At 43.7% G+C, this 20,066-nt stretch overlaps 1 protein-coding gene across 1 annotated transcript in view; it reads right to left on the reverse strand.

Annotated features, from left to right (window-relative positions):
* Positions 1–266: 266 nt before the first annotated feature.
* Positions 267–20,066, reverse strand: part of p3h2 (prolyl 3-hydroxylase 2) — a 148,628-nt gene continuing 128,828 nt past the window's right edge. Inside the window, exons 10-15 of the mRNA XM_062976937.1 lie at positions 11,624–11,719; positions 9,605–9,755; positions 7,290–7,407; positions 6,499–6,574; positions 4,021–4,161; positions 267–1,356 (exon numbers count right to left, since the gene is read on the reverse strand). Of these exons, the coding sequence (XP_062833007.1) occupies positions 1,264–1,356; positions 4,021–4,161; positions 6,499–6,574; positions 7,290–7,407; positions 9,605–9,755; positions 11,624–11,719 (675 nt within the window). The 3' untranslated portion in view covers positions 267–1,263. The remainder of the gene's footprint in view (positions 1,357–4,020; positions 4,162–6,498; positions 6,575–7,289; positions 7,408–9,604; positions 9,756–11,623; positions 11,720–20,066) is intronic.

Consider the following 20,066-nt stretch of genomic DNA (forward strand, 5'->3'; position numbering starts at 1 on the left):
GCATTGAATAGCTTCATCTCCTGGCTTCTTCCTGCCTGGGGGCATCCTTTGTTCAGAGTCATTATCTGCCCCTGATTGATTCATGTCTGGAACTCCTCTGTTTTCAGAGTGTCGCTTCTTATTTACTGTTCTGATTTTGGAGTTTTTTTTAATACTGGTAGCCAGATTTTGTTCTTTTTAATGGTTCCCCCCTTTCTGTTGCAATTGTCTATGTGTTTCTTGTGAATTTCCATGTCTTCTCTATGTAGTCTGGTATGGTGGTTGTGAGAGTGGTCAAGCATTTCTGTGTTCTCAAATAATGTTCTGTGTCCAGGTTGGTTCATCAAGTGCCCTGCTACGTCTGAGGAGTTCCAGACGTGAATCAATCTGGGGCAGTTAACAACTCTGAACAAAGGATACCCCCAGGCAGGAAGAAGCCAGGAGATGAAGCTATTCAATGCTAATTTAGGTGATCAATTACAACATTCACACTGGCCTCCAACTGACAAGACTTCTTCTCTCACCCTGGACTTTCCACAGATATATAAACCTTCCTTGCTTAGTTTCTCCATATACCTCACAACCTCTGAGGATGCCTGCCATAGATGTGGGTGAAACGTCAGGAGAGAATACTTCTGGAACGTGGCCATACAGCCCGGAAAACACACAACAACCCAGAGGCAAGGCTACCTCTATTTACAGATACCCTCACTGATTCCCTGTGCATCTTAATGGCTCCTTAATGCTAATCAAGCTTGCTAATTGTAGCATTCATACTTGCTTTCACAAGCAAGAGTTCTTTCTCCTGCTCTGGACATTCCACAGGTTTATAAACTCCACTTGCTTCATTGCCAACAGAAGCACAGAGGATGGTATTAGCCACAGATGCAGGCGAAACGTCATGGGAGAATGCTGCGGCAACATGGCCAGACAGCTTGGAAAACTCACACCAACCTAGTGATTCCAGCCATGAAAACCTTTGGCAACACTTCTAGATATTATCAAATTGGGGAAGAAAAGAAAAGAGTTGGCACATTGCAGAGGCTGGAGAAACTGGACATAAGAAGTCCAAAGGCCACCAAGAAATACGAAACACATGAATGTGACTTGAGCTTGAGCTGTGTCCAATGCACGAGGAGGATGTGCATGAGTCCATTAAGTTATCACCGTCCGTTAATTTATACTGAGGCTCTGTACAAAAATAAAGGGCTCTGATAAGACTTTTCTTAAAAATTCAAATATTAAATAAATATTTCAATCCAGTGTCCGCGTGTCCCGAGGGTCTCAAAGCTCGTCTCTGGGGTTGATGTCGAGTTCTCTGGGTGCAAAAGGCTCCTGATCTAACGCGGCGACGACTTCGTCAGCTTGGATCCGTTCCTGGAGGAGAAAAAGGAGACGTCAGTGTTTGGGGCTGAAAGGGGGTATAATGAAGTATGAATTTTGGTTTACAGACGTTATGTTTAATTGTGTGTTTATGTTTTAAAAGGGTAAGTTTTACAGTTATTGCATCTCAGCACTCAGAGGCTGGTTGCCATGGAGAAGTAGGCGGAGCCAACTGCCGTTTAGTTGAAGAAAGTGCAGAGTTTAAAAAAAGAAAGTTAGTCTGTGCTCTGATGAGGCACAGGGAAGATTGATTCTAGGTTGATGGGATCAAGGAGACTCAATTGTTCATTTTGAGTCGGTTTTAAATAAGTTTGGTGACTTATTTAATGTAGTCTGTGACCTGGTAAGGTACAGAGAATCTGTGATAGTATATCACAAGGGTGACTGTGGTTTGAAATCACTGGATAGTCCAAGTTTCAGACTTTGGGAACCAATCCCAGCTGGACTCACAGAGATCCATTGAAGTAATAGTTAGAAAGGAGCAGAGGAATAGGTTTTAACTACTTTAAGTAAAAGAAGTGATACTTTAGAGATATGATTTATCTCATTCTAGTATTGTAACTGTTAATAAGAATACCTCTAAGTGAGAAACAAAATTGTAACCACTAAGCCCTGTGCCTGAATAAACTTGTTATTTTTCTTCCAACATCTAAGCCTCTGTCGCATATATTCTAAACCAAGTTATGCTACCCTTTAAAGTAAAAGTAAACATCTCCCTGCATCTTTGGTGGTTGCATCTTTACAGGGGGCTTCTACACTGGAGACTTAATGCAGTTTGACACCACTTTGGGTGCCCTGGCTTAGTGCTATGGAATCCTGGGAGTTGCAGTTTGGTGAGGCATCAGCATCCTTTGGCAGAGAAGGCCATAGAGCTTGCAAAACTACATCTCCCACAGTGGTTATAGAGGTATAAAACTCATTCCATTCACAATGTGGATCAGGCATGGGCAAACTTCGTCCCTCCAGGTGTTTTGGACTACAACTCCTACAATTCCTAACAGCCGGTAGGCTGTTAGGAATTGTGGGAGTTGCAGTCCAAAACACCTGGAGGGCCCAAGTTTGCCCATACCTGGTGTAGCTAAATTTGCAAAATAATTCTGTGCATTTATTTATTGCTTTCCTTCTGATATTGAGACTCAATAAATTTTGGAGACATTTCCTAAGTTAATTTCCACAGGTGACCACTAGATGGCACTAGTACTCCAATTGAGTGGCGTTTGTCTGAAATAAGAAAATTTGCAAACTTCATAAACTATCAGAAAGTTTTTTAAACAAACTTTCTCAGAGAGCTGGAAATGATTGCCAAGGGTGAGTTTTCTTCAAACAGGATTGTTGTTGTTGTTGTTATAATAATTATTATTATATAATGGTATTATTTATTTATTAGCGACATTTATATCCTGCCCTTTACAAGTATATATACATACAATATATTATATTATATGACTATATTGCAATATTATTAGTAATATTACATGTAATATAAATATACAATTATAATAGTGAATTATAATTATTATTACAGTAGAGTCTCACTTATCCAGCAATCGCTTATCCAACGTTCTGGATTATCCAACACATTTTTGTAGTCAATGTTTTCAATACATCGTGATATTTTGGTGCTAAATTAATAAATACAGTAATTACTAAATAGCATTACTGTGTATTGAACTACTTTTTCTGCCAAATTTGTTGTATAACATGATGTTTTGGTGCTTCATTTGTAAAATCATAACCTAATTTGATGTTTAATAGGCTTTTCCTTAATCTCTCCTTATTATCCAACATATTCGCTTATCCAACATTCTGCCAACATACAATATATTATATTATACGACTATATTGCAATATTATTAGTAATATTGCATGTAATATAAATATACAATTATAATAGTGAATTATAATTATTATTACATTGTATTACATCATAATATTATTATTAATATTACATGTATATACAATACATTATAACATTAGTATAGTACAATATTATTATATATTATTATATCATTAAATTAAATATTATTATATCATTAATTAAATTAAATTAGTTCTACCATTACATTTATTTACACCCTGCTTTTATTTATTATTTATTTATTTACAGTATTTATATTTCGCCCTTCTTTCTCACCCCGAAGGGGACTCAGGGCAGATCACATTACACAGATAGGCAAACATTCAATGCCTTAACATAGAACAAAGATAAACAAACATAGGCTCCGAGCGGGCCTCGAACTCATGACCTCCTGGTCAGAGTGATTCATTGCAATGATTCATTGCAGCTGCTCTCCAGCCTGCGCCACAGCCCGAGCCCTTTTCTCTCTTATCTCCCTTAAGCAAGGCTCTAAGTTGGCCCAGGCAATGCAATTTAAAGCCTACAATGTTTATTAAACTGCAGAAACTTTGCTTTTACGGGAGGGACATCATCTTGCTATAGCATAGTTTTTCAACGAATATATCATTGAGTCTCAACCAATTCAACCTAGTTGGCGAAAGTCTCAAAAAACAACGAAGTTCCTGGAGCAGAACAACTACTTTCAATGGAAGGATCACACAATTAAACAGGCATAACATTTCCAAACCAAGAACAGAAAAGTTTGCAAATTTTGTTACTGGGTGTTATTTTGGCTTTTTCAGAACCCCAGACGTACATACCAGTTCCCGATGCAGGGGGTTGAGGGTGAACCACAGCGCAACCGCGCACCGCTGGCCCTTGGTGACGGCCTTCACGCCGTGAGGGTTTTCGCCGCCGGAGGAAAAGCTGATCATGCGCCCACAACGGGGTTTGACGGAAGCCTGGTTGGGAAGAACATATAAGCACATGACAAAAGAAGAAGACATTCTGGTTCAGACCAAACCCTGGTCTCCAATTTCTAACAGTGTAATGTTTCCAAATACATACACACACATTTCCACCCTATGGTTCGATGTTTTCCAAACTGCATCTCTCATGATTTATTGCAGCAGGCTGCTCAACAGCCTGCTGCAATAAATCACTCTGACCATGAGGTCATGAGTTTGAGGCCAGCCCGTGGCGGGGTGAGCACCCGTCAATTAAAAATAAAAAATAGCCCCTGCTCGTTGCTGACCTAGCAATCCGAAAGATAGTTGCATCCATCAAGTAGGAAATAAGGTATCACTTATAAAAGTGGGGAGGCAAGTTTAACTAATTTACGACATTGGAATGAGGAAGTGCCGCCACAGTGGATGATGAAATAGCTGCTCCCCCCTGTGGCCAGAATCGAACATCCCCTCAGGAGAAGGTTAAATTGCCTCTGCGTCTGTCTGTCTCTGTTTCTGTTTGATGAGTTTATGGGCATTGAATGTTTGCCCTATATGTGTATAATGTGATCTGCCCTGAGTCCACTTCAGGGTGAGAAGAGCGGAATTTAAATACCGTAAATAAATAAATAAATAAATAAATAAATAAAATCAGCCTTCTTTAACAAAGAGTGCAGGCACCGCACCAAACTACAATTCCTATAACACTAAGCCACAACAATTAAAGCGCTATTGAACTACATTGATTGTACACTAGTCCAGATGCACCCAGACACATCAAACATGTCATGGGGTTTTTTCTGAAGCTGACACTGTCTGATCCAATCCTATGTAATCCTGGGATCTGTAGTGGGGCCTCACCAGACTGCAAATCCCACGATCCCATAACATTGAGCTGGGATGTTAAACTGGATTCATTTCACAGTGTGGGTTCAGATCTAGGATTCATATTGAGTATAGTATCTATACTCAAGCCCCCGATGGCACAGTGTGTTAAACCACTGAGATGCTGAACATGCTGACGGAAAGATCAGTGGTTCGAATCTGGGGAGCAGGGTGAGCTCCCGCTGTTAGCCCCAGCTTCTAACATCAAAGCAGTTTGAACATATGCAAATGTGAGTAGATCAATAGGTACTGCTCTGGCAGGAAGATAACAGTGCTCCCTGCCTATGGCCACATGAGCTTGGAGCTGTCTACGGACAACACTGGCTCTTCAGCTTAGAAATGGAGATGAGTACCACTCTCCAGAGTCGGACACAACTAGACTTAATGTCAGGGGGAAACCTTTACCTTTACTTATAGTATCTATATTGAGGATAATTTCTCCATTTGGCCAGCAGGTGGCAGGAAAAGGCCACATAGTTCTTACTTAATGTGTTGTCGAAGGCTTTCATGGCCGGGATCACAGGGTTGTTGTATGTCTTTCGGGCTGTGTGGCCATGTTCCAGAAGCATTCTCTCCTGACGTTTCGCCCACATCTATGGCAGGCATCCTCTGAGGATGCCTGCCATAGATGTGGGCGAAACGTCAGGAGAGAATGCTTCTGGAACATGGCCACACAGCCCGAAAGACATACAACAACCCAGTTCTTACTTAATGCCGCCACTCCAATTGAAACTTATTGCAACTAGCTGTGCCCGGCCACGCATTGATATGGCTTATAGGAATCCTTTGTTGGCCAGGTGGAATAGCAGTGAATAGCCTTGCAGCCTCAAAGCCTGGCCGTTTTCTTCTTATGAGAATCCTTGTTTGGTGAGTTAGAATGCAATGGAATAGGCTTGCTGCTTGGAAGGCTGGGTACTTGCGTTCTAGGGGAATGGTTTTTTGGGCTGCTAGAATTGCAATGAATATCCTCACTGCTTCAAAGCCTGGCTGCTTGCTACCTAGGGGAATCTTCAATAGTACAGAGTAGTATCGCTGCTTCAAAGCCTGGCCACCTTCTACCTAGGTTTGTTGGTCTGGTTAAATTGCACTGAATAGCCTTGCAGCTTCAATGCCTGGCTGTGTTATACCTAGGCCAATCCATTTTTTTTGTGAGGGGGGTTGAGTGAAGGACATACCTTGAATGTGTTGGTGTATTGTGGCCAAATTTGGTGTGATTTGGTTCAGTGGTTTTGTCGTTTACTCAGTCCTACAAACATACATGACATTTTTATATATATAGATGGAGATTTTCTTTGGCCACAACTGTAGAGTGAATGCAGCGTGATGCCCCTTTACAACTGATGTGGCTCAATGCTATGGAATTCTGGGAGTAGCACAGGACATCTTTGTAGCAATGCTGAAGCCAGAAGGATTGGTGGGTGTGCAAATCAACCGGGCAAAATTCAAGAACAAGAGGTCTAAGCTCACCGTGACTGTCTTGGCATCCATCTCGGTGAAGATGAACTCGCCGCCTTCAAAATCATTGTTCATGTACAGAAGAGCACTAAAGAGAACAAGAGCAAAAGTCAGTTACGGTTGGGTGCAGGGATCATATGCACGATCTGATTTTTATAGAATTGCAGTGGCCTTTTTAGCTGTTGCATGACACAGGTGGCTCATGTTCAATTTGTGAACCACTAGATCCCTTTCACATGGACTGTTTCCAAAATAGGTGTTTCCCATCCTATATTGACAGAGTAGTGCGCGCAGCGTAGCAGCAGATGTATGAAGTCAGTTGAGCGCAGAACGAAAGGACGTCAGAGACAATGTTAAAAAGTATTTACAAAGTTTACTGAACAAAACAAACAGACTTGCAGACAATGGACATAAGACTTTCTCTCTAGACAAACAGCACAGAACTTCTCAGCAGGCAGAACAGATCTCATCTGATGCAATCAGCTATATACAAACATACTTGTAGTCTGGACACTCCTCTCTGGCTCCAGCCACATATCCAAGGTCAATACAGCTTCTTACCAAATTAACTCTTTACACACTACAGCATTTCCTGGATGATGCAATACATGCTAGACACAAATTTCATTTAAACACTACCAATACACAAATCTCACATTAACATATATCTCTGTGTTTCATTTTCATATAGTACCTTACATTTCTCCCTGTAGATACACATCTTGTTAGTCTTGGCCCAGTTCTTTAATCTATCTAAATTCACTTTGAATCCCGATTGTGTCCCTCCAACATGAGAGGCCCACCTGTAATCTCGAAAGGTGTAAGCCGGCGGCTCCTTCCAACATTCATTGGCTTCGGGGTCCAGGAGGCAGTTGTCCGCATGGATGGGGTGGCTCAGGTCATTCCTCCGCTCCTGTTGCCCTGGACAAGGCAAATCATCATCATCATTATCATCATCATCATCATCATCAACATCAACATCATCTTAGATTTTGTTGCCAATCTCGTCTTGGAATTTCTCAAAACTGGGGAAGACACTCCTAACAAGGGAAGCCTTTAATGTATTACTTGGTTTTGCGATACATATGGAGTGTCTCTTATCCGAAATGCTTATATTCGCATAACACGATGTGACGTGATTTTTGTTCCTGGATTATAAATGTCATTTCTTAATTGGTTCTATCATTAAAACATGGAAAAAGTTTATTAAACTGCAAAAACTTTTTCAAATTTTGTTGCATAGTGTAACAAGATGGCTTGTATCTAAACAGGTACTTCATTTACCGTATATACTCGAGTATAAGCCGACCCGAATATAAGCCGAGGCACCTGATTTTACCACAAAAAAACTGGGAAAACATTGACTCCAGTATAAGCCGAGGGTGGTAAATTTCAGAAATAAAAATAGATGCAGTAGAGTCTCACTTATTCAACACTCGCTTATCCAACGTTCTGGATTATCCAACGCATTTTTGTAGTCAATGTTTTCAATATATCATGATATTTTGGTGCTAAATTTGTAAATACAGTAATTACTACATAGCATTACTGCATATTGAACTACTTTTTCTGTCAAATTTGTTTTATAACATGATGTTTTGGTGCTTAATTTGTAAAATCATAACCTATTTTGACGTTTAATAGGCTTTTCCTTAATCTCCCCTTATTATCCAAGATATTCACTTATCCAACGTTCTGCCGGCCTGTTTATGTTGGATAAGTGAGACTCCACTGTACCAATAAAATTACATTAATTGAGGCATCAGTAGGTTAAATGTTTTTGAATATTTACATAAAGCTCAAATTTAAGATAAGACTGTCCAACTCTGATCAAATCATTATTCTCCTCTTCTTCAATGTAAATGTGCTTATGTATCCTTTTAATAATAATAGAGTAAAATAATACATGTAATAATAATAATAAATACAGGAAAATAGTACATGTAATAATAGAGTAAAATAATAAATGCAATATTAACAATAATAATAATAATAATAATGTAAGAGTGAAATAATAAATATAATAATAATAATAATAATAATGTAAAATAAATGTAATAGTAGCAACAATAATAGAGAAAAGTAATAAATGTAATAATACCAATAATAATAGAGAAAAATAATAAATGTACCATATATTCAAGTATAAGCCGACCCAAATATAAGCCAACCAGGACCCTCACCCGAGTAAAAGCCAAGGGTTTTTTTTTTCAGTCTTAAAAAAAGGGCTGAAAAACTAGGCTTATACTCGAGTATATACAGTATGTTTTATATACAACTTGCACAGGTTGTTGCTGTTGTTGTTATATATCCTGGGTTTTTTTTTTCACTTTCTCTGTCAAAGCAACTAACAGTGCTAAAAACAGTTTGTTGAATATCTCTTATCCAAAAAAGCTTGGGAACCGAGGCGTTGTGTATTGTGGGTTTATTTCCAGATTTTTGGAATACCTCTATTTGCATTTACACATCTCATGGGGTATTTTGGAAATGAGACCTGAATTACCTTGGAGATAGGAGACAATTCTAAACACAAAATTAATGTATGTTTCATTTACACATATCTTGTTAATGTGGGATTTGTGTATTAGTAGTGTTTAAATGAAATTTGTGTCTAGCATGTATTGCATCATCCAGGAAATGCTATAGTGTGTAAAGAGTTAATTTGGTAAGAAGCTGTATTGACCTTGGATATGTGGCTGGAGCCAGATAGGAGTGTCCAGACTACAAGTGTGTTTGTATATAGCTGATTGCATCAGATGAGATCTGTTCTGCTGCTGAGAAGATCTGTGCTGTTTGTCTAGATTGAAAGTCTTATGTCCATTGTCTGCAAGTCTGTTTGTCTTGTTCAGTAAAACTTTGTAAATACTTTTTAACATTGTCTCTGACGTCCTTTCGTTCTGCGCTCAACTGACTTCATACATCTGCTGCTACGCTGAGCGCACTACTCTGACATATCTGAAGGTCATTTTGTGACCAATGTTAGCAATAATTCTGTGCTTGAAATAAAGTCATCAGATTGCAAAGCCACCCATTAGGGAGAATTTGGGATCTGCAGGTAAGGGATCCTCAAGCTTCCCATTTGGGGATGTCCGAGGACATCCAACCCTCCCGGCCTCACCTGAGAGCGCGGTCCGGCACACGAGGTGCGTGTAGGAGAAGTAGAGCGTGGCATTAAGCATGAAGTAGGACTGCACAATCCGGCGCGCCTTTTCGCTCACGTCGTAGAAGAGCCGGGCACTTTTGAGAGGGACACGGCCCTCGTAGCCAAACTGTGGGCAGAAGAAACCAGGACCATTCAATGGCATCTCAACATGGAATCATAGAAGAGTTGGAAGAAACCACATCCAGTCCAACCCCCTGACATGCAGGAAAAGCACAATCAAAGCACCCCCGACAGATGGCCATCCAGCCTCTGTTTAAAAGCCTCAAAGGAAGGAGCTTCCACCAGACTCCAAGGCAGAGAGTTCCATCGCTGAACAGCAATTCTTACTGTCAGGAAGTTCTTGCTAATGTTCAGGTGGACTCTCCTTTCCTGTCCTTTGAACCCATTGCTCCACTGAGTCCTGGTCTCCAGGGCAGCAGGAAAGAAGCCTGTTCCCCCTTTCTTTTAAAGTGGTATCAAACTGCACTAATTCTACAGTGTAAATGCACCCAATGAGGCAATGTGTCTCTCCCATGCTGCTGGTGGGAGACACAAATGCGATTTCTAACACTAATCTTGTCACAACTTGGCCTTAAAGAAACCAGAGGGAAGTTTGCAGAACAATCAGGGAAAATTCTAAACAATTAACCATATTTCCATCACTTCACGTATCTCCTGCTTTTATCCCAAACTGGCATGCAGGACAGAGGAAACTGCAATCAAGAACAAGTGGTTCAAAACATGCACCAAGTTCAGATACCTATGGCATGGAACTGGTGAAATTAAAAGCATTTAATATTATTACAGTTTTGCAGACTGGATTTTTCCAATTTCACCAGGATCCATCAGCCCTAACCTCCATGAAGGTGGAAGGTCTGCTGTAGAATTGATTCGCCTTGAAGACCACAGTCTTCACGAGAGGTCCATTCAACAGTAGACTGTCTGCTTTCAATTCTCCTTCATTGGAGGTCTACAAAGAGTGGTTGGATCATGATGGTGGTGGTGGTGGTGAAGAGGAGATGGTGTATTTAAATCCTCCCCATTCCCAGTTTGGATGGTAGGAGCCTCCGGTGGCCTAGGGGATAAAAGCCTTGTGACTTGAAGGTTTGGGTTGCTGACCTGAAGGCTGCCAGGTTCAAATCCCACCCGGGGAGAGCGCGGATGAGCTCCCTCTATCAGCTCCAGCTCCATGCGGGGACATGAGAGAAGCCTCCCACAAGGATGGTAAAACATCAAAACATCCAGGCAATGTCCCCTGGGCAACGTCCTTGCAGACGGCCAATTCTCTCACTCCAGAAGCAACTCAGGTTGCTCCTGACACGGAAAAAAAAAGTTTGGATGGTCATCTCTATGGGGTACTTAAGCTATGGATTTCCTAAACTGGCAACTGGTTAGACCGGATGACCCTAGGGCAGTGATGGGTAATCCTTTGAGCTTGGTGTGTCAAAATTCACCCAAAAAACCCCCGAGAAACCCCCCCCCCCATTATTTTGCGATATTTATAGTTTAAATAACAAAAATGTATAATTGTAATATATAACTGTATTTAATAAATCAAAAACTATTTACTACCATTATATCCATGTACAAAAATCTATGGTACCTCTTGCAGTTTCCACGCTGATTTCTCTCTATTCTAGTTTCAATGTAGTCATGAATAATGAATAATATAATAATACTGTAATATAATAGTAATAATATGATAATATACTACAGTAATTATATATATATATATATATATATATATATATATATATAAATGTGCATAATTCCCATGGAGTAAACAACAAAACCATTGGACCAAATCACACCACATTTGGCCACAAAAGACATAGTCATCTAATCAATCTGCAGGCGGCAGCGTGTCAGCAAAAATGGCTAGGCGTGTCAGTGCTGACATGCGTGTCATAGGTTGGCCATCACTGCCCTAGGGATTGTTCCAATTCCCTGGAATTCTATGGAACCCAAGAGGCAGTTGTAGAGCAAGCTTCCTACCTTGAGCGCCTTGAGGACGGTGGCCCCTTCGAACCTCTCGTTTGGGGTGTGTGGGGAGGTCTTCCCTCGGTATCCATCTCCAGCCAAGAGGACGCCCTGAAAGAGGCACAAGATGCACCAAAATGGAACAAAAAGGCCTCTCTCTCTCTCTCTCGAGGAGAACCACAGCCAGCCTCTACAGCTTTTGAAATAAGAATACCAAAAAGGCTGTAATCTCACACAAATTTTGTAGGAAGGAACAGGAGTTGCACAAGCAGTGCCAATGGGGCCAAGGATTCATTCCGGGCTTTAATCAGAACTTTAACCAACTTGCCCAAGTCGCTGAACTTGCTACTAGAGGGTAAGCTTTAGGACCTTGGAAAAGTTATTTTTTAAAGTGAAGAGCAATACAGTAGAGTCTCACTTATCCAACGTAAACGAGCCGGCAGAACGTTAGATAAGCGAATATGTTGGATAATAAGGAGAGATTAAGGAAAAGCCTATTAAACATTAAATTAGGTTATGATTTTACAAAGGAAGCACCAAAACATCATGTTAGACAACAAATTTGGCAGAAAAAGTAGTTCAATACGCAGTAATGCTATGTAGTAATTACTGTATTTATGAATTTAGCACCAAAATATCCCGATATATTGAAAACATTGACTACAAAAATGCGTTGGATAATCCAGAACATTGGATAAGCGAGTGTTGGATAAGTGAGACTCTACTGTATATAAGTGAGACTCTACTGTTCTTATTAAAGAAAGAACACAAATTTGTTCTCCTCCAGTGGCTCAGTGTGTTAAAGCGTCCCAGGTTCAAACCCGGTGTCACGACCCAGGCTGCAGAGCACCAATAACCATACACAGAGGCCAGAATCTATCTAATATCTTTATTGTAGGAATATATAAACTTAATAAAAACAAGTGTAGAAAATAGTCCAGAATTAGACCTTTCAAGAAAGGTCAGAATTAGTCCAAAAAAGCAATGTCCAATAAGAAATATTAAGGTCCAAAGTTGTAATCCAATAACCGAAACACTCACTTTGCCAAGCAAAGTGAGGGGAGATGACAAGGTCCTTTAGTCCATGAAACTTGAGCGAGGCTAGGAAATAACTTGATACTTGAAACAAGGCTTGAACGTGGAACAAGGTAACTAAGAACAAGAACAAGGTCCGTGGAATAACTTGATAAATCCGTGGAACAAGGCAAGGATTAATCCTGGGAAACAAGGCAAAGTCCGTAGATAAACAAAGGCTGGGAAGCAAGGCGAAGGCTGGATAGCAAGGCAAGGCTTGAGCAGGAGCGAGGCTTGAACCGGGGCGCGCTGTCCAGACACAACTCGCTCCGTAGGCTGACGAATTGACTCCGCGAAGTTACTACGCGGGTAAAACACCTAAATAGAGTCTAGCTTCCCGCCGAAGCAGTTCTCTGGGAATCAGAACCGAAAGCTAACTCTGAGACCAGATGTGAGACTCCCCAAAGATTCTCACGAGAAGCAGTCTTAATTGGCCACATTCTTAGCTGCAATCCTCGCACTCCTGCGCGAAGCTGAATCCAAACTTCTCTGTTGTTTACAAAACTCCCGGCGCAAGAATACGGGAGAAGTAGGCTCTGGGCTTGTTTGACATACTTCTGGGAGACAACTTTCTTGCAGGTGCAAGGTTCCCAGATCTGCCTGGGAAAGATCTGGCTGAGAGGAATCCAGTTCAGACTGGGAAGGTAAAAAACCCAAGTTTTCATCTTCATCAGGAATTACAATGTCCTGAGCAGGACTACAAGGCCCATGGGTCATCACACTATCCCCCTCCTCAAGGCCCCTCCCAAACTGGGGCCCTCTCCCCGAGGCGCGAGGTCGCGGTTTGGTGGGATAGGTCTGATGAAAGCGACGGGTTAGATCAGGAGCATGGACTGTGGAGGCGTCTTCCCAAGAGCGTTCCTCAGGGCCAAAACCCACCCAGTCAATGAGATATTGTAGGCGGCGGCGGTGAAAGCGAGAATCCAAAATGTCCTCAACCTCGAACTCCTCCTCCCCATTCATCAAAACAGGAGGGGGGGCCGGTTGGTCTGTATCAGGTCGCACACCATCCGCCGGAAGGAGCAGGGAACGGTGAAACACTGGGTGAATGCGCATTGAACGCGGAAGTTGGAGTTTGAAAGTCACGGGGTTTAATTGCGCCACCACTGGATAGGGACCAATGAAACGGGCATCTAACTTCCGGCAAGGGCGGTGGGAGGGCAGAAAGCGAGTGGACAGGAAAACCCGATCTCCTACCTTGATTTCAGGGCCCGGCTGGCGATGTTTGTCAGCGTGGCGTTTATAGTCCTCCTTGGCTTGGTCCAGTTGCTGGAGCAAAAGTTGTTGCACCGCTGTGAGTTCCTGCAGCCAATCCTCTGCTGCGGGAACCTCTGAAGTTTCAATGACAGGGGGAAAGAAACGTGGATGGAAGCCGTAGTTTGCAAAGAACGGCGTTTCTTTTGTAGAAGCTTGAACTCCATTGTTGTAGGCAAACTCAGACAGTGGTAACAGAGAAGCCCAATTGTCCTGTTGATAGTTTACATAACAGCGAAGATACTGCTCCAAAGTGGCATTGGTGCGCTCCGTTTGCCCATCTGTTTGGGGATGATGAGCTGAAGATAAGCGAGAGTCTATGCCCAATAGTTTTTGTAGTGCCTTCCAAAAACGAGAGGTGAATTGAGATCCACGGTCTGTGACTAAACTCTTGGGCAATCCATGTAGTCTGAAAACATGTTGAAGAAATAGATCCGCAGTTTCCTTGGCCGTGGGGAGGCCTTCGCAGGGAATGAAATGGGCTAACTTGGTGAATAGGTCCACCACCACTAAGATCGTGGTGAATCCACAGGAAGGTGGTAGGTCAGTGATGAAATCCGCGGAAATTATTTCCCATGGGCGAGATGGGGTAGGAAGGGGGTGTAAAAGCCCTGAGGGCTTCTCCCTTCGTATCTTGGAGCGCTGGCATACTGGGCAGGTGTTGACATATTTTTCCACATCCTTGCGGATCTTGGGCCACCAAAAATCCCTTAGGATCAAATGCATAGTTTTAAATAGTCCGAAGTGTCCTGCTGGTTTGCAGTCATGACACAGACGAAGCGCTTTTTCCCTGCCCGGTCCGGGTGGGATATAAACATGATTTCTATAGCAGAGCAGCCCATCTTTAAGCGAAAAGGGGAAATGCAGACCTTGGCGAAGTTGGTCCTGCGCCCAGGCATCTGCTTGCTGACTAGCCCTGATTTCTTGAGCACAGATGGGTCCTGGAGTAGGGAAAGTTGAACCAATGGGAATGGATTTGGTGTTCCCCACCGTGAGCGTGGCAAAGTTCTCAGGTTGTAGCAGTTGGGATTCAAAGGTCTCCTTGCGTCCTGCAGCGTATTCCGGTTTACGTGACAGGGCGTCTGCTTGCTTGGTTTGGGCTGGGGTCACATAATGGATCTGGAAGTTGAAACGTTCAAAGAATAAAGCCCAACGCTGCTGCCTCTGATTTAGTTTGCGGGCAGTTCTTAGATGTTCTAGATTACGATGATCAGTGTGGACTTCAATGGGAAATTTGGCCCCTTCTAGCCAATGTCTCCAAGTTTCAAAGGCTGCCTTTATGGCCAGTAGTTCTTTTTCCCAAATGGTGTAATTCCTCTCTGGTGTGGTTAGTTGACGAGAATAAAAGGCACAGGGGTGGAGGTGACCTCCCACCGGTTGCAAGAGTACAGCCCCAATTGCCACATCAGAGGCGTCCGCTTGCACCACAAAAGGGGTTCCAGGATTTGGGTGCTGTAGAATTGGCTGGGAGGTGAATAGTTTCTTTAGTTGCTGGAACCCTTTCTCTGCTTGATCAGTCCAGCGGAAAGGCTGCTTTCCACGGATGCAGCTAGTGATGGGGTCGGACCAGCGGGCAAAATCTGGAATGAACTTGCGGTAGTAGTTCGCGAACCCCAAGAAACGCTGCACCTCTTTCTTGTTAGTTGGCGCCCGCCATTCCAATACTGCTGAAACTTTGGCTGGATCCATGGAAAGCCCTAGAGGCGAGATGCGGTAACCAAGGAAATCTACCTCTTGTAGATCAAAAGCGCATTTTTCCAGCTTGGCATAAAGTCCATGATCCCGCAATCGTTGTAACACCATTTTGACGTGGTTCTCATGTTCTGATTGTGATCTGGAAAACACCAAAAAATCGTCCAGGTAGATTATCAAGAACCTGTCTAGATAGTCCTGAAAAATGTCATTGACAAAATGCTGGAACGTTGCGGGGGCTCCGCATAAACCGAAATTCATAACTCGGGACTCAAATAATCCGAATTTGGTCTGGAAGGCGGTCTTCCACTCGTCCCCTTCCCTGATGCGAACTAAGTTGTAAGCCCCCCGAAGATCCAGCTTGGTGTAAACCTTGGCTCCTCGAAGCCGATCCAGTAGATCCGAGATTAAAGGCAGGGGATAGCTGTTCCGCTTGGTGATATTGTTCAATGCTCTGTAGTCCACCACCAAGCGTAGTTCCCCTGACTTCTTCTTCACAAACATCACTGGGGAGGCGGCTGGGGATTGAGAGGGTCTGATGAATCCCTTGCGAAGGTTTGTCTCTAGGAATTCCCTGAGAGCTTCTTGCTCTGGTTCAGTCAGGGAGTAGAGATGCCCTCGCGGGATCGGGGCCCCCTCCACCAAGTCAATGGCACAGTCATAAGGTCTATGTGGGGGTAATTTTTCGGCTTCTTTCTCATTGAATACATCCCAATACTCGGAGTACTTCTTTGGCAAGGTGATGATGGGCTCGGTGTCTGTGGCATGGCATACCTTGGCTACGAGGCAATGGTTTTGGCAGTACGGTGAAGCAAACTGCAGTTCTCTGTTGGACCAGGAGATGTTAGGGTCGTGGAGAGTCAGCCATGGAATTCCCAAAATCACAGGGAAATGGGGGACCTCGGTAACAAAGAAGGAAATCTCTTCCATATGTTCCCTTATCCACATCCTGGTGGGTTCCGACCACTGACTTACGGGGCCCGTCTTGAGGGGACGGCCGTCTATGGCTTGCACCACACGGGCATTCTTGAAATCATGATATTGTAATCCCAGAGAGTCGGCATACTCTCTATCGATGAAATTGTTGGTAGCTCCAGAGTCTATCATGGCGTGGATCATGACGGGTCCCCTTTTTGCTGACCATAATGTGACCACGAGAAGGAACAGGACCCCGGTTGGCGGCTCTTGGATGGATTTTTTGACCGGGTTGGCGAGCCTCTCTACACCCGGTCGTTGGCTTCCCCCGCCGGCTGTGTGCCAGTCGGCTCAGACGCCTTCGTCTCCGTGGAGGACGCCGCCGCAAGACGGGCGGCAGGCTTCCCTTTGGCTGGGCACTCTCTGGCGAAGTGGCCCCCGTTCCCGCAGTACCAGCAGAGGTTTAAGCGTTGACGACGGGCCTTCTCGGCGGCATCTAGTCTGGGACGCACATTGCCCAACTGCATCGGCACCTCCTCGCCTCCTCTGGGGTATGGGGTTGGCGGTGGGGGTCTCCACACCGGACGTGGCTGAACGCTGGCGGGAGCGGGGGGTTTTGCCCCGGCTCTACTGCCCTGGCCTCGAACCCACTGTTTCCTGTTGGCAATCATGACTTCAGCCCGTAAACATTGATCAATGAGTGCCTCGAGGGTCTGGGGAGGATCCACCTTGGAGATTTCTTCCAGCATTTCAATGTTGAGACCCTCCCGGAATTGTCCCCTGAGGGCTACATCGTTCCAGCCGGTGTTGTGGGCCAGCACTCGGAACTCGGCTATATACTGAGACATAGGTCTGTCTCCTTGGAAAAGGCGACGGAGTTTGTGACCGGCTGCCTCCAAATTGTCCTCGATTCCCCAAGTCTCCTTGAGGTGGTCCAAGAAGTGTTGCGCTGATCTTAAGTGTGGAGAGGCTTGGTCGAACAGTGCCGTCGCCCAGCTGGCCGCTGGCCCGTCTAGAAGACTGTAAACCCATGCCACTTTGATGTCTTCTTGGGGAAACTCGGCAGCACGGGCCTCCAGATAAGCTTGACATTGGCGACGGAAGACATGAACCTTAGAAGCTTCTCCAGTAAACTTGGTTGGCAACGCCATGGCCGGAAGACGAACTCCGCGTTCCTTCAAACCCCTTATTTCTCCATCCTGTGCATTGAGCTTATCACGGATTCGGTCCACCTCTTCCTTGTCGATGGTGTAGGTAATCGGCTGGCCGCTCGGCCCAGGTACGACTCCGGTAGACATTCTGGCCGAGGTTAATTGGTGCTTAGGGTGGCGGAGTCAAACTGTCACGACCCAGGCTGCAGAGCACCAATAACCATACACAGAGGCCAGAATCTATCTAATATCTTTATTGTAGGAATATATAAAGTTAATAAAAACAAGTGTAGAAAATAGTCCAGAATTAGACCTTTCAAGAAAGGTCAGAATTAGTCCAAAAAAGCAATGTCCAATAAGAAATATTAAGGTCCAAAGTTGTAATCCAATAACCGAAACACTCACTTTGCCAAGCAAAGTGAGGGGAGATGACAAGGTCCTTTAGTCCATGAAACTTGAGCGAGGCTAGGAAATAACTTGATACTTGAAACAAGGCTTGAACGTGGAACAAGGTAACTAAGAACAAGAACAAGGTCCGTGGAATAACTTGATAAATCCGTGGAACAAGGCAAGGATTAATCCTGGGAAACAAGGCAAAGTCCGTAGATAAACAAAGGCTGGGAAGCAAGGCGAAGGCTGGATAGCAAGGCAAGGCTTGAGCAGGAGCGAGGCTTGAACCGGGGCGCGCTGTCCAGACACAACTCGCTCCGTAGGCTGACGAATTGACTCCGCGAAGTTACTACGCGGGTAAAACACCTAAATAGAGTCTAGCTTCCCGCCGAAGCAGTTCTCTGGGAATCAGAACCGAAAGCTAACTCTGAGACCAGATGTGAGACTCCCCAAAGATTCTCACGAGAAGCAGTCTTAATTGGCCACATTCTTAGCTGCAATCCTCGCACTCCTGCGCGAAGCTGAATCCAAACTTCTCTGTTGTTTACAAAACTCCCGGCGCAAGAATACGGGAGAAGTAGGCTCTGGGCTTGTTTGACATACTTCTGGGAGACAACTTTCTTGCAGGTGCAAGGTTCCCAGATCTGCCTGGGAAAGATCTGGCTGAGAGGAATCCAGTTCAGACTGGGAAGGTAAAAAACCCAAGTTTTCATCTTCATCAGGAATTACAATGTCCTGAGCAGGACTACAAGGCCCATGGGTCAACACACCCGGGGAGCAGAGTGAGCGCCCGCTGTTAGCTCCAGCTTCTGCCAACCTAGCAGTTCGAAAACATGCCAATGTGAGTAGATCAATAGGTACTGCTCCGGCGGGAAGGTAACGGCGCTCCATACAGTCGTGCCGGCCACATGACCTTGGAGGTGTCTACGGACAACGCCGGCTCTTCGGCTTAGAAATGGAGATGAGCACCAACTCCAGAGTCGGACACGACTGGACTTAACATCAGGGGAAACCTTTACCTTTACCTTCATTGTGAAAACAATATGAACTATCACCTTTGGGCAACTTGAACATCAGTGGCAACCCATTCTGATGGCCCTCCAGGTCTCAATAATACTTTTTCTAAGGAGCATGGGGGATTTTATTTATTTATTATTATTTATCTACAGTATTTATATTCCGCCCTGCTCACCCCAAAGGGGACTCAGGGTGGATCACAATGTACATATATATATATGGCAAACATTCAGTGCCATTTTTAAACATACAAGACATACAAAACAGATAGAGGTAATTCAACATTTTCCAACTTCAGCTTCTGCAGCTCAATTCCGGCCACAGGAGGAGGTGCCACTTCATCCACTATGATGCCAAGTTCTTTTTGATCATAGTATTTCCTCCTTGCTCTTTGATCGCAGGCATTTATATAGTGTCATAAATTAAATTAACCTCCTCGCTTAAGCGATCCATAATTTCTCTACTCACAACTGGAGCTGTTTTCGAACTGCTTAGGTTGACAGTAAGCTAGGCTATTGGCAGTCTGTAAAGAAGTGTGTTTTTATTTTGATTTATAGAAGTCATGTTTAATTTTGTTTTAAAAGTCAGGTTTGGCTATGTTTAAAGTGGGTAAGTTAACAATACATGGGGGAAGGTAACCGGCTCAGCATTCTGAGGCAGTTACCATAGCAACGGGGGCGGAGCCAACCGCCGTTTGGAGGGAATGTTTTAAAAAAAAAACAGTTTAGTCTGTGATTTTTAGTCACAGGGGAAGGACTGGTTCCAAGTTAGGAAAAACCAGGGAAACTCAGGTCTCTAGTTGTGTCAAATTAAGCAAGTTGGGTGACTTGTTTATATTTATTGTAGAGTCTGAGTATTAAGGGGAAGTAATCCCGGTTAGATCCAAAGTGATCAGATTTAGACTGCTCAAGGGAAAGGAGCAAGTATTTTGAAAGTGTATTCCTCATAAGTTATATTTGCAAGTT

The sequence above is a fragment of the Anolis carolinensis genome, chromosome 3 (genome assembly GCF_035594765.1).
Source record: "Anolis carolinensis isolate JA03-04 chromosome 3, rAnoCar3.1.pri, whole genome shotgun sequence".
Taxonomy (NCBI): Eukaryota; Metazoa; Chordata; class Lepidosauria; order Squamata; family Dactyloidae; genus Anolis; species Anolis carolinensis.